Genomic DNA, 15,385 nt, shown 5'->3' with positions numbered 1-15,385 from the left:
ACTGAGCAGTAGGCCTTTCAACTACTATATAATTATGCAGAAGTATTTCCACTGTTAAGTATGGCACATCACTAGGATATGCAATCACATTATGATTGGTAAGTGTCTGATCTTTTTCCCCTCTGAAAGAATGATGAGAATAACAGGGCTATAATGCTGGTTTAGTGCTATGCCACGCCAAGCAGTGCACCACTGGACTATATCATTCAATTAAAAAAGGGTCATGCTGCAATTTCCTACAGAGACGTTGGGCAGGATCATCACTGTATAGGGAAAAACTGTGAGGGGACTGAAGTTCTATAGCAATATTCTATAATTTTGGAAAACTCTTTTAACATAACAGATGATGCCTGAATAAAATTTGTACAAAGATAAAGTTTTTTAAATAGAAATAGGATAAGTGTTTTAACAATATCTTCTGGATAGATAAGAATCTGAGATACAGTGTATTTTTTGGTGGTATAGCATCTAAAATTGTATAATCTGTTTATATAGGATCTTCTGAGATTACAAATTACAGGTGTCTATCATTAAACATATTTTCTGGTCACATATTTGAGGTGCTAAATATGATTAAAAGATGCTGGGATACATGGAGTTTTTCCTATCTGTTTAAAGTATTACTTAAAGACCTGTCCTCCTATATAGGAATATACATCATTAGGACATATATTCCTATATAGCAATATACATCATTGACAAGAGGAAAGGTAACCAGTTTTCAATTTATTCAATTCCTTTTAATACAGTACATATATTTTAGTAGAATAAATAAAAATAAAACATTGTCTACAGATTGATAACATATTTGGATAATTAATAATAAGACATGGAATTGAGATTTTAGTTCATGGGATTTTACAAACATTATAGTAATGTGGCATAAAATATGTACACTAAACAATAACAAGAAAACATTTTATACATTTGTTGGAATAGGAAAAATAACATTCAGTATTTAGATTAATATATAATGCAACTTGTTAAACTTTTGCTAATAAAACATAAAGTATAAAAGCTTTGGGTATTGATTTTAGCCTAGGTTATTAATTTAAATGTTAAAAAATTTTGAGTAATGTTACTAGCTTGCAAACAAATCTGTTATAAAATGAATATTGCCATCAGAAATTTTAACAACACAAAGACCTAGAGCTTTGGTAGCAGATTATAAAAAAATAATAAAGATAAAGATAGTTTTTGAAACCTGTAAACGTGCATTTTAGAAATTCAATGTCATAACATATAGTAAAAGAAAATAACATCAAAGTATACAGAAAATATATATATATCAGTGTTGTAGTTCCTCAATTACAACTCTGAGCGCCACTGTTTAACCAATAAGCATAAGTAAAACTAACTGGAGATCCATTGGTACTTTCAATGCTTGCGCAGATTGCAGATCTGCAAAAGAATCTCTCTAAAGAAATTGTGGATATTTGATTTTATTTCTTGCAAAAAAAAAGGCTTACCATCTACACAGGAAGCTAACAACTAATGTATAGACAAACTGCTGCCATAGAAGATATAAAGAGCAAAATGACACTTCCTATATGGATATCCAAAGGACTCAGATGTCAAGTAACCATTTCCTTCTTATTTTCTTGGCTGTGTCATTCAGTCTCTGGTCATATTCATTATTCCATTGTTGAAGAAATGAGGAAAGACTCTGTTTTAGGAAATATTGCAGATGACCTTGGATTAGATATTAAACAGCTCTTATCTAGAAAACTGAGGGTTGTATCAGATGTTTCAGAGAAATATTTCTATGTTAACCTGAATAACATAAATCTGCATCTACAAGAAAGGATAGACAGAGATATGTGTAGGACCACAGCCTTCTGTTTCTTATTCTTTGAAGTTGTGGTTGAAAATCCTTTAAATATCTTTGAAGCAAAGATAGAAATTCGGGACATTAATGACAATCCTCCCCCAAAAATTTTATGAGACTCTCACTTTAGAAATGATAGAATCAACATCACCAGGAACAAGATTTGTTTTACAAAGTGCAGAGGATCCAGATATTGAATTAAATTCCATACAGGCATATAAGCTCAATGACAACCAATATTTTATACTGAGAGAGAGGGTCAGCAGTGATAGGAGTAAATCCCCAGAGCTTGTGCTAGAGAAAACTTTAGATAGAGAGTTAAAAAACATTCATAAATTATTATTAACAGCTATGGATGCAGGAAATCCTGTGAAATCTGCAACTACAGTTGATAAAGATTATTATAACTGATGCACATGACAACTTTCCAATGTTTACACATGAAGTATATAAAGTCAATGTTAGTGAAACCACTCTAGTAAATACTGCAATAATTCTTGTAAAGGCAACCGATGGAGATGATGGGGTCCATGGACAGGTCACATATTCTTTTAGTAAAACATCTGGAAATGTCCATTAAACAGGAACATTCAGCATCCACCCTATAACTGGCGAAATTAAAACAAGTCGTGAATTAGATTTTGGGCAGATAAAGAATTATGAACTATTTATCCAAGCCAAAGATGGAGGAGGACTTGTTGGCCATTGTAAAGTATTGAAAGATGTTATAGATGAAAATGACAATGCTCCTGAGATATCTATCACTTTATTATTTAGTCCTATACTTGAGGGCTTGCCACCTGGCACTATAGTTGCTCTTATAAGATTACAAGACCAAGATTCAGGAGCAAATGGAGAAGTTGATTGTATGATAATGGTGGACTTAACTTTTAATTTAATGTTATCTTCTGGTAGTTATAAAATTGTTATCACAAAGTTCATGGACAGGGAGAAGATACCTACTTATAATATTACCATTTTGGCTAGTGACAAAGGATCTCCTCTGTTGTCTACTAGAAAAGTGATCACACTGGAGGTATTAGATGTTAAAGATAATCCACCAATATTTACAAAATCTAATTATATGGCTTATGTATCAGAGAATAATTCACCAGGTGCCTCAGTCTATAGTATACACGCCACAGATCCAGATGCTGGTGATAATGCAACAATTATTTATTCAATATTTAGCACTAATTCAGAAGAATTTCCTGTTTCTTAATATTTTTCTATTAATATAGAAACTGGAGTTCTCTATGCTCAGAGATTATTTGATTATGAACAGCACAAGGAGTTCCAAATACAAGTGTCAGCAAATGACAGTGGATCGCCATCTTTGAGCAGTAATGCTACATTAATTATCCGCATAGTGGATCACAATGATAATGTACCAAAGATCTTGTACCCATCTCCAGATAGTGATTGGTCATCTGTGTTCGAGATGGTGCCTTTTGACTCAGAACCAGGTTCTTTAATAACTAAAGTGGTGGCAGTGGATTCGGACTCTGGGCATAATTCATGGCTCTCCTATCATTTTATACTGTTGACACAACTCATTTTATCATTGATAAAAACACAGGTGAGATCAGGTCATCACAAGTCTTTCAAGACAAGGATATATTAAGCCATAAAGTTGTGGTGATGGTGAAGGACAACGGAGATCCACAGCTTCCATCTACAGTTACTTTCAATCTTGTCATTGCCAACAGCTTTCAGCAGATACTTCCCAAATTTGGGAATAAAATCACTGATGAAGAGCCCCAATCTAATTTATAGTTATACTTGGTGATCACCCTTGCGGTAATTTTGCTTCTTTTTATTATAACCGTACTGTTGACCATTATATCAAAGTGTAAGAAGACCAAGCCATTTACAGTCTTTGATGCTTTAAGCACCAGTTTATATCCTTCTGGTGATCCTAGAATGATTCCAAATGGGACTTTAACTCTCCCTTATTCTTACAATGTTTGTGTGGCTTTGGATTCAAGTAAAAATGACTTTACTTACATTAAACCAAACCAAGATGTCCCTATAGATAATCTTATTGATACTGATGCTTCTGGACTTGGAAATTAAAGTAGCAAAGAAAGGTTGCCACCAAGCAGTTATTTCGAGGTGTGTTTATATTTGAATGCAAGAATGTATAAACTTAAAATAGACATAATTTTAGCACAAATGACACAATACTGTTCTTTTTTTTTAAGAACTATCTATTGAAAAACTAGAATTTGCATTATTCATGTTAATAGAGCATACACTGTTTATTAGTTTATATTAAGCAATTCTAATACACAGATATGTCTCTTTTTCCTTACCTTTCCTATCGATTCACCCTATTGCAAGACAAGTGACATAAGATGCCCACCTTTGAAAAAAAAAAAAAATTATGTTATGATACTCTGTCAGGAGATATATATGTTATTTTTGCCTATATGTGGTTACTCAGTGGTTGAGATGTGGATTGTAGCCTTTTTATGGTTTTGCTAGCAGCTTGTGATAATATATTCAATTAAAGTGGACAGATCAGTAATTTTTTATTTATATGGTTGTATCACTAATACTTGTGCGGCTTATACTAGGATTGTGATATGAGAATGTCCTTTATCTGGAGTTGTAAATCATACCTCTATAAAACTTTAAATGTTTTTTGCTTTCAATCAGACAAAAAAAATGTTGTTAAATGAACATGAAACATATAAACGGGGTTCAACATCCATAAGCCAAAGTGAGAACTTTGTTTCAGGTGGGAGCCTTCTACAGTCTATGAGGGAGGTTTTTTTTTTCAAAACTAGTGCAAAGGAAAATGGGCTCAGTCACCATAGCAACCATTCATAGTCTACCTTTAATTTCTCAATATACAATATTTTCTTTTGGAAAATGGAAGTCTCAATCTGATTGGTTGCTATGGGCAATAAAGTTTGCTTTCCTTTGCACCAGTTTTGATCAATCTCCCCAAATAACTGTATTCTCTCTAATTTGAGGGATGTGGTATTCCACTTTTGCCTCAGGCTACACATTGGTCAGAAGCACCCCTGTATAAAAAAACAGAAATGATTCTCAATGAAAATCATATGTTCTTATTCGTAATCATAGAGGCTTGCACTGTCAACCATAGTATAAATACAGAAAGAGAGATATAATGCAAAAATTATCATGCCCTAACCACTATAGTTATATTCCTCAATCCAATTTGATCGCCAATTTGTAATGCAATTTTGAAGAGTTTTATATTGTCTTCTCTGGTTGCATTGCTTTCATTTTTACAACACGATTGTGACAGCCATGCACATAACAGGAAAAAGTGCTAGAATGGTTTCTTCTATGAGGTGTTTTTTACTGAATAACTTGAGAATACATATATGTTAGCCTGAGTTTTATCTCTGCTCTTGGACATATGAAACAGAAGGGTGAAATATAGCTCAAAGACTAATATACATGGAAATAAGAAATAGAAAGTATCAAAGACTTCCAATATAGAGGGATAAAGTAATATATAATTTTACTACCTTTCAATGTTGCTGATGATTTGATAAGGTTGTTGACATCTTAAGGATCACTGAAAGTTATAGGTCCATATGATAACACAAGTATATAGCTTGTCCCAGGATGTTTATGTATGTGGTCATCCAAAAACATGGCGGGTGCAATTTCTCAGGGAAGGTAGGTATTTTGTGAAACAAAATTTGAGGCAGTGCGCTAGGTATAGTGAAAAGGGTGAACACCCCTTTATTCCCAAGGCAAGGTTTCAGCCCAGCACAATGAAGCCTTTGTCAAGCAATGTAGTAGTGACACTTGTCTATAAACACCCTTATACACGATTAGCCAATAATTGGTAGCATGATTATTTAGTAACAAATCATTTGTGAAAAAAAACTTACATAATTCATATATAACATGACTTTTCAGATTGCATACAGTGTCTTACATATAATAAGTGATCCTATTCATGATTCCTAGTTAATGCAGCATAAATAATCAAATATAAAAAGTAATTCATAGATGACCTGTGCATCGTGAGTTAAAACCATAATTATTAAAAAGAGATTAACACAGTCGCAGCTGTGTGCATATAATCATACCAAATCTATTGTCTCAGCTCACCATTGGTGGTTCCAGTGGGAACATATTAGTGTTGGCGTCCCATACAAGCTGTTACGCAGGTGCAGGATACAGACAGCACCAGGCCATCCCCTATCTGGTACACCGTGCGCCCGATCAACATGTCATGATGTAACAGGAAACATAGTGACAGAGGATGTGATCCATGTGATCACAAAACAAAGCCATAATCATTCGCTGACAAGGTAGGCAACAGTGGTAGGGATACCTAGTAAAATATTGGATCTAAAGTGAAATAATTATGAAAAATAAATATACATAAACAATAAATCATTAGACAGAGGTCATCTCTCCAGACAGTAATGGATGTTGCGAGGCAAGATGTACCACCAAAGTTGCCTTATCTCGTCCCGCTATTATGCAATCCAGTGGCGGGGCACTTCAAATGTCCCACCGACAGACGAAAAGTAGCACTCAAAACTAAAGAGAAAGAGAACAGAACGCTTGAGAACCTATTGTTTCTGGACAATGACCACTATGTCCTCATCATTTCTTTTGATCACTATCCCCACTATATACACTCACCTAAAGAATTATTAAGAACACCTGTTTTATTTCTCATTAATGCAATTATCTAGTCAACCAATCACATGGCAGTTGCTTCAATGCATTTAGGGGTGTTGTCCTGGTCAAGACAATCTCCTGAACTCCAAACTGAATGTCAGAATGGGAAAGAAAGGTGATTTAAGCAATTTTGAGCGTGGCATAGTTGTTGTTGCCAGACGGGCCGGTCTGAGTATTTCACAACCTGCTCAATTACTGAGATTTTCATGCACAACCATTTCTAGGGTTTACAAAGAATGGTGTGAAAAGGGAAAAACATCCAGTATGCGGCAGTCCTGTGGGCGAAAATGCCTTGTGGATGCTAGAGGTCAGAGGAGAATGGGCCTGATTCAAGCTGAAATAACCACTCGTTACAACCGAGGTATGCAGCAAAGCATTTGTGTAAACAACAACACGCACAACCTTGAGGTGGATGGGCTACAACAGCAGAAGACCCCACCGGGTACCACTCATCTCCACTACAAATAGGAAAAAGAGGCTACAATTTGCACGAGCTCACCAAAATTGTACTGTTGAAGACTGGAAAAATGTTGCCTAGTCTGATGAGTCTCGATTTCTGTTGAGACATTCAAATGGTAGAGTCCAAATTTGGCGTAAACAGAATGAGAACATGTATCCATCATGCCTTGTTACCACTGTGCAGGATGGTGGTGGTGGTGTAATGGTGTGGGGGATGTTTTCTGGGCACACTTTAGTCCCCTTAGTGCCAATTGGGCATCGTTTAAATGCCATGGGCTACCTGAGCATTGTTTCTGACCATGTCCATCCCTTCATGACCACCATGTACCCATCCTCTGATGGCTACTTCCAACAGGATAATGCACCATGTCACAATGCTCGAATCATTTCAAATTGGTTTCTTGAACATGACAATGAGTTCACTGTACTAAAATGGCCCCCACAGTCACCAGATCTCAACCCAATAGAGCATCTTTGGGATGTGGTGGAACGGGAGCTTCGTGCCCTGGATGTGCATCCCTCAAATCTCCATCAACCGCAAGATGCTATCCTATCAATATGGGCCAACATTTCTAAAGAATGCTATCAGCTCCTTGTGGAATCAATGCCACGTAGAATTAAGGCAGTTCTGAAGGCAAAAGGGGGTCCAACACCATATTAGTATGGTGTTCCTAATAATTCTTTAGGTGAGTGTATATTAGCACATTTTGTATTTTTTCCCTCAATTTTTATCAGCATTGTGTTTCAATGTCAGAGGAAAAGAAGAAAAAAAAACTGACTAGTTGTATTTTGAGCATCAGCTATGCTAAGTTTCCGTCAGTATATATCAATTCTGTCAGGTTTGTTAATGTTGAATGGAGAGAAAGTACAATAGATAGAACTTTTTCTTCATTAAAAGATAACTGAAAGCTGGCAGAACTAACACAAATGGAACATAACTGATGCTCAAAGTTTCCGATTCAAATACATAGGTATTTAAACCAGTTACTTTCTATTTTGCCTTAGTGATAAGAGTATGTTTGGCATTTATGTTCATGTAAGAAGCTGTAATGCTTTTCTTATCATGCAGGAGCAGGGCTGCCACCAAGAATTTCAGGGCAGGGTCCTATACAGGTAAAATGTATAAACTAAACAGCCACTATGGTCATTCTCATATTCATAGTCATAGTTTTGTGTGTGTGTCAGGCTAATAATGTTATATGGTACCTATGAAGAAAATAGTAATACTACATATCTTTATATCTATGTGGTTCTATAATGTAGGGAAAAAATTCCTGTCTGAAATACTGAGAGTTCCCAACAAAGACTTGTAAAATATTTTCGAGGTAAAGGTTATTGCTGGAAAATGGAACTAATGGATATGGCAGAAAAATATAACTTTTACTTTCCATATTTCTTTGTACCATCAACATTTTTTAGCCATAACCTATAAAATAATTTATTTGCAAATGTATGTTTGCTGGGAGAGGGCCTTCACTGAAGTGAATAATTATTAGGCTAACAAAGTTACAGTACTCAAGTGGCTGGGCCTGGGCACCCCGGCTGCTATGTGCCCTGCATAACTGCCAGTACTGTCCTGATGACTGCCCTGTGTGGGAGGGTCAGCTTCATCATCAGCCTTTTCCCTAATTCTCTAAAAACCTATGCAAGCTATAATGTAACTATGAACAGAATCTTTTCACACACACACATTGCAATCCCAAGGGCTACTGTAGGAATACTTTAGTAGCTCTGTTATATAAAATAATCTAATGCCTGGAGGAAGTATTGTATAGTACCTGTAGGTTCATTAACAGGAACTTACTCATGATCCACTGTTATGGGTTATGGTAACCTGAGTGACAAGGGAGGCAAATAGAAAGAAGAAAAAATGTAATATAAAGTGCTTGGGACACAAGACAACAGGACATACAAACCTTCATAGGTGAAACTCATTGAAATAAGGACAAGCCAAGTATGTAATGCTTAATGGAGTCTTTCTTTGTTTTACCTGGAATTTACTTTTAAGGAACTTATGCAATTAGTAGATTAACAAGGCATCTTGGCTATTTCAATGATAAAATTGTAGAGTCTTCAAAAATATGACCTTCAACAGTATTGAAAGTGAAAATCCACAGCGCAAGCCCAGAGACCATGGCAATGGCAATTGTATCAGTTATGTCCTAGCTTAACTTTAAACAGTCAAGAACAAGGGATTTCCTTGTAGGTGATATTTTTCGAAAGTATTTATTCTCCTTTAGTAATACTATAGTAAATTATGTTCCTTTTTTGGCTAAATAAAATTCATCATCAAAGAGACTTTATTAGCGCTAGTATCCCATCATCATTCCTTAATTACAACAAATAGTTCTGGATGGTGCTAGTAAGGTTTCTAACTCTCGTATGTTCAATTAAAGGATACAGTTAGGTACAATACTGCATATTTATATAAATGTTTCTAATATATTTGATATATCAATGCAAATAACTAAGCTTTTAGTTTGAAATATACATAGGACCATCATGTTCAACTTTTCTTTATCAATTATACAGCATTAATTGTTAGATAAAGTGTAACAATGCCATTTGCTATTAAATAAACATCCAGCCCTTGTTTTTAAGTAAAACCTATCACCACAACATGCAGTGAAATCAGCATTTCATAGAGTAAGAGGACATACTAACATACTGTATATACTGTACTTTTATAAGAAAATATTCAATAAAAGTTGCAATTACATACATTTTATTTCTCTGCACTTTCTAAGCTCAAGACAGCCCATTCAGCCATTATCAGTGATTGATAGAATTCAACATGTAAGTGTGTATACAGAGATAGCTGTCACTGATAAGACAGCCCCATATACAACTGAACTTAAAAAGAGCAAAATACTTAAATGCTTAAATTTTTCTGAATTTTTTTCCACATAATTAAAACAATTTTCTCAGCTCTTTCTACTCTATAACACGCTGCCTGTAGTCAGTATTGCATTCCAGGTTCCCTTTAAAAATCTGACACACTAACTGCAATTACTACCTCTTGGGGTTGGATACTACATAGTTTGACCACTCTAACTCTAAAGAAACTTTTAACTTTAACAAACCCTTTCCCCTATATGTAATGAATATTCAATGGCCTTCAAAATGTTTCAAATATATTTATTCAATTATAAGATATTTATATTTAATTGAATATGTTATTAGAAAAAAAATACATTTTAACATTTTTAAACATGAACATATTAAAATATCTAATACTGGTAATGAACATGAAAATTATTTCAATACTGCAGTTCCTCACTTTCACCTCAGAGCGCCGCTGTTTAACCAATAAGGAGAATAATATAGAACTGGAGATCCACTGGTATTTTCCTTACTTACACACATACTGAAGACCTGGAAGCAGACACACAAGCATATTCTGGATGCTTTCTACACAAAATACAGGAAATTTTATATTACTTTGGTGGATTTCTACTACTAACAGCAATTTATATTCTGCTCTACTGGATTATAAAAGGTTATCTAAATAAAAGACATACGATTTTGAGTGAGAATGGCTGAGATGCAAAATCACACACAGAAATACAAAGGACTCAGATGGCAAGTAACCATTTCTATTTTCTTTTCTTGGATGTGTCATTTAGTCTCTGGTCAGATTCATTATTCCATTGAAGAAGAAATTAAGAAAGACTCTGTTATAGGAAATATTGCAGATGACATTGGCTTAGATATTAAGCAGCTCTCATCTAGAAAACTACAAATTCTATCCCAAATTTCAGAGAAATATTTCTATGTCAGTCTAGAAAATGGAAATCTGTATGTTAAGGACAGGCTAGACAGAGAGACATTATGTGGTAGAGCAGCCTCCTGCTTCTTAACCTTTGATTCTGTGATTGAAAAACCATTTAATGTCTTCAGAGTGACAGTAGAACTTCAAGATATCAATGATAATTCTCCTAGATTTTTTCATGAAACATTTACAATAGAAATGGTAGAACTGACTTCTCCAGGAACAAGGTTTGCTTTACAAGGTGCAGAGGATCCAGATACTGGTATGAATACTATACAGTCATACAAGCTCAATGATAACCAATATTTTACACTGAATGAGAAGATTAACAATGATGGGAGTAGATCTCCAGAGCTTGTTTTAGAGAAGCCTTTAGATCGAGAGGCCCAGAATACACATAAATTAGTGTTAACAGCCTTTGATGGAGGAAATCCTATAAGATCTGGCACTGCTATAGTAAAAATTGTTGTTAGTGATTCAAATGATAATTTTCCTATATTTACTCATGAAGTTTATAAAGTCAATGTAAATGAAAATATACCAATCAATACTACAATAATTATAGTGAATGCAACTGATAGAGATGAGGGTGTGAATGCCCAAATCTCTTATTTCTTTAGTGAAACATCAGGTAACGTCCATCATACAGGTGCGTTCAGAATACACCCTATAAGTGGTGAAGTTAAAACCAACAAACCATTAGATTTTGAAGCTATAAAGAACTATGAGCTCTCTTTACAAGCAAAAGATGGAGGAGGCCTTGTTTCCCATTGCAAATTATTGATAGAAGTGATCGATTTGAATGACAATGCTCCTGAGATATCCCTCACCTCATTATCAACTCCCATTCCAGAAGATTCTCCACCTGGTACTGTTATAGCTCTGATAAGAGTCCATGATCAAGATTCTGGAGCGAATGGAGAAGCTGACTGTAAACTTATGGAAGAAATAACCTTTGATTTGATCTTAACATCTGATAGTTATTATAGAATTGTTACTGCAAATTTCATTGACAGAGAAAAAGTATCCACTTACAACATAACAATATTAGCTAATGATAGAGGATCTCCTTCACTTTCCAGCAGAAAATCTATCACTTTGGAGGTATCTGATATTAATGACAATCCACCTATATTTATGAAATCATCTTATATCGTCAGTTTACCAGAAAACAATTTACCTGGAGCTTCAATTTACAGCATCCAAGCCTCAGACCCTGATACTGGAGACAATGCTAAGATAATTTATAAAATTTTCACCACCATGGCAGAAGATCAACCAGTATCATCTTATCTCTCTATCAATATAGAGACTGGAAATCTTTATGCTCAAAGATCATTTGACTATGAAAAGCATAAAGAGTTTGTGGTACAAGTGACTGCTACAGACCATGGATCTCCATCTTTGAGCAGCAATGCTACAGTAATTATTCGGATTGTAGATCAGAATGATAATGCTCCAAAGATCCTGTACCCTTCACCAGATGGTGGTGGACTGGCTGTATTTGAAATGGTGCCTTTTGCATCTGAACCAGGTTCTTTAATAACAAAGGTGGTTGCAGTGGACATAGACTCTGGACATAATGCTTGGCTCTTTTATGATTTTTTGTCAGCATCAGACTCATCTTATTTTACCATTAATCAGCAAACAGGTGAAATAAGGACTTTACGGATGTTTCAAGAAAAGGACATATTAAATCATAAGGTTGTGGTTATGGTGAAGGACAATGGCATTCCTTCACTTTCAGCAACTATCACTGTTAGTCTTGTTATTGCGGATAATCTCCAACAGGTTGTTCCAAAATTCAGCAATGAAATCAATGAAGAGACTCAATCTAATTTACAGTTATATTTGGTAATTTCTTTGGCACTCATCTCCTTGCTATTTATTGTAACTGTCCTAGTAGTAATTGTTTCAAAATGCAAGGAATCAAAACCTACACCAGAATTTGGAACTCTAAGGACTAACCTGTATCCTCCAATTGATCCCAGAATTCTTTCCTGGTATAGTGATGGCTCTCTACCTATACCAAACTCATACAATGTGTGTGTAGCTTTGGATTCTTGCGAAAATGACTTCACTTATATGAAATCAAAACAAGAAGTACCAGTAGATAATCTAATCGACGCTGACGATTCAGGACTTGGAAATGAGAGTTTGAAAGATTCTACTAGTAGTTGTATACAGGTGGGTGTAAACTATATGAGTTGGAACTGATGTAAATCGTATGCCATAAGGTAATTATTTTATGGTTATTAGTGTTGAGTGAATTGAAGTATCCGAAGTGAACTTCAATCTGAATTTCAGGGAATATTTGATTCGCCACAAAGCCAAATTTCTTCATGCTTAGTGGTAACAAATACATTTTCACTGAAATAGAGGTAAAAAAAAACGTGAAGAGGCCACTGCAGCCACCTTGACTGAAGATCCCACATAAATTCTCGTGCTCTGTGATGTATGACGTCAATACGCCAGCCAGCATGATGACATCATCATGCACCTTACAAGATTTTGAGCTGGATCTTTAATCAAGTTGGCCGGGGTGGTCTCCTCACGCTTAAATGGATGAGGTGAGTATTATTATTTTTTAAACTGATTAACCCCTGAAAGCCCTCATTTTTCATCTCAGATGCCTTGATCAGTGATGAACGCGGCATCTGTGGCGTCCAACGACAAGGGGTAGCACAATCACCATTCCCCATCATTGCGCCTTCTCCTTACTAAAAATTTGGTTCATGACGAAGTAGTTTATCACAAAGCAAATTTCTTTGTGAAATTTGACAAAGCAGGCAAATTACATTTTTGTAAACTTTGCTTATTTCTAATGGTTATGCCAGGTGTTGGGTTTAACAGGTGGCATAGTATAAATGTAACCTGTGACATCATGTTACACAGTATAAATAGATCATTTTACATCTGCTATAGCTATCATTCTACATAGTGGAGTACTTCAAGACTGAGCTTTGTGTCCTGTACTAAGACACAATACATAATGCATCAAAGAAAGGTGTATGTTATATTTGCATGTAGGAGGAAAATACCATATTTTCTACTCTATGATGCACCTTTTTCCCCCTTAAGTGGGAGAGGGGGAATTTAAGTATGTCTTATGGGGCTAATACTAATGAACACTTCCATTATGGAAACTCTCAGTAGTACAGTAGGACTGGGTTGTAAATATAGCGCTTCCTGTACTGGATCTGTTTTCACAGCTTCTTGGTCTTCTTAGGCACCGCACACTGTGTGGGTGTTGGTGCTCTGTGACCTAATGCTATATGATGTTAGGTCAAAGCACAGCATAGCAGGAAGAACGCTGACTCTCAGGAGTTAAGGTGTTGGGAATTATTTTAACATCTGCTACATCAGTAGCTATTCTGCACTGTGTAACAGAATTCAATGAAATTAATGTGCTGAAAAAGTCTGGAGAAAAGGCAACCTTTATAAGGTCATGTATCAATCTATATTCATTTAAACTTAAAAATATTTTATTTGTTCTTTTTACTTTATTGAATATCAAAAAATACATTAAAATAAACATTACATGAATTTTTCAATCCCCAAATTTCCACATATTCAATGTAAAATACTTTCAAAAATAATTTTACCAACCCAATCCATGTAACCGCCAAGGAGACCAAATTTTTTCCACTACATAGGGATGGCTCTTCATTCTATAATAGATCTGTTCATATCTTTTAACTGACTGGATCAAATTATCCAATTCATTTATCTGAGGGAAGTTTTCTGTACACCAAGTTTGAACCACCACAACTCTAGCAAGTATTAGTATTCTACTAATAAGCTTTTACCTCTATATCTCTACCTCCCTCAGATAACCCAGAACCACAGCCCTTATTGTAACTCAATGCCAACTTTAAGGTTTAAAAGCTTTGCACATTGTCAACTAAGTCAGAGCTATAAGCTTATGTGTTAAGGTGCCGGGAAATTACTTTAACGTCTGCTACATCTGTATAATTAGCAACTCTGCACTGTGTAACAGAACTCAATGAAATTATTGTGCTGAAAAGTGTGAAGATAAGGCAACTTCTGTTAGGTCACTTATCTATATTTCTTTAAACTTAAGAATATAGAACTAAAGAATTTATAGTCTGTAATTTAAAGTTTGAATTATAAATGTTTCTTTTATAAGATTTTCATTCAAACCCTATACTTTGATGTTGGAAAACAAATTCATGTATACTTATATGTATAAGTTGGTACAGTATATGAATAATTTCCTACACTATATAACATAGGCAGGCAATTATAAAAACTAGTGAAAAGGTTGTTTGCTATGCTAAAGGACAAGACTAGACTGACCCTAATATGCAATTCAATGTGTGAAAATTAAAAATGCTCCAACTTTATTTTAATATAATTTTATTTTTGTGTCCCAATTTTCTTAGGACTTTGCATATGTTATCCAATTTATTTCAATTTATTAAATGTTTCTCTGTTGAGATAAAACAATGGGTGGTGGTGAAATTATGATTATATAAAGGTATTCGTTGGTTTTTATATAGACTGAATGTTTCCTATGTTAGTATATTCTAAAAATGAACAAAGATTGCTAACTAAAATACTTCGGTTTTAGGCCTTTTTTGCTCCCCTCTGCTTGGTGCAGGGTTATTATATCTCACAAA

At 34.9% G+C, this 15,385-nt stretch overlaps 1 protein-coding gene and 1 pseudogene across 6 annotated transcripts in view; both read left to right on the top strand.

Moving 5' to 3' along the window:
• Nucleotides 1-15,385, top strand: part of LOC121008795 (protocadherin gamma-A5-like) — a 321,828-nt gene that overhangs the window by 72,349 nt on the left and 234,094 nt on the right. Inside the window, exon 1 of one of the 6 annotated variants that reach the window (XM_040441517.1) lies at nt 10,351-12,929. The exons of the other annotated variants lie outside the window; for them this stretch is intronic. Coding sequence (XP_040297451.1) covers nt 10,506-12,929 — 2,424 coding nt within the window. The 5' untranslated portion in view covers nt 10,351-10,505. Of the gene's footprint in view, nt 1-10,350; nt 12,930-15,385 lie in introns of those variants that run through there. 6 annotated transcript variants of the gene reach the window in all.
• On the top strand, nt 1,537-3,904 carry LOC120986765 (annotated as a pseudogene).

This window comes from Bufo bufo, chromosome 1 (assembly GCF_905171765.1).
Source record: "Bufo bufo chromosome 1, aBufBuf1.1, whole genome shotgun sequence".
NCBI classification, from domain to species: Eukaryota; Metazoa; Chordata; class Amphibia; order Anura; family Bufonidae; genus Bufo; species Bufo bufo.
Note: the sequence above shows the minus strand (reverse complement) of the source record. Positions and strands in the feature narration are given on the sequence as shown.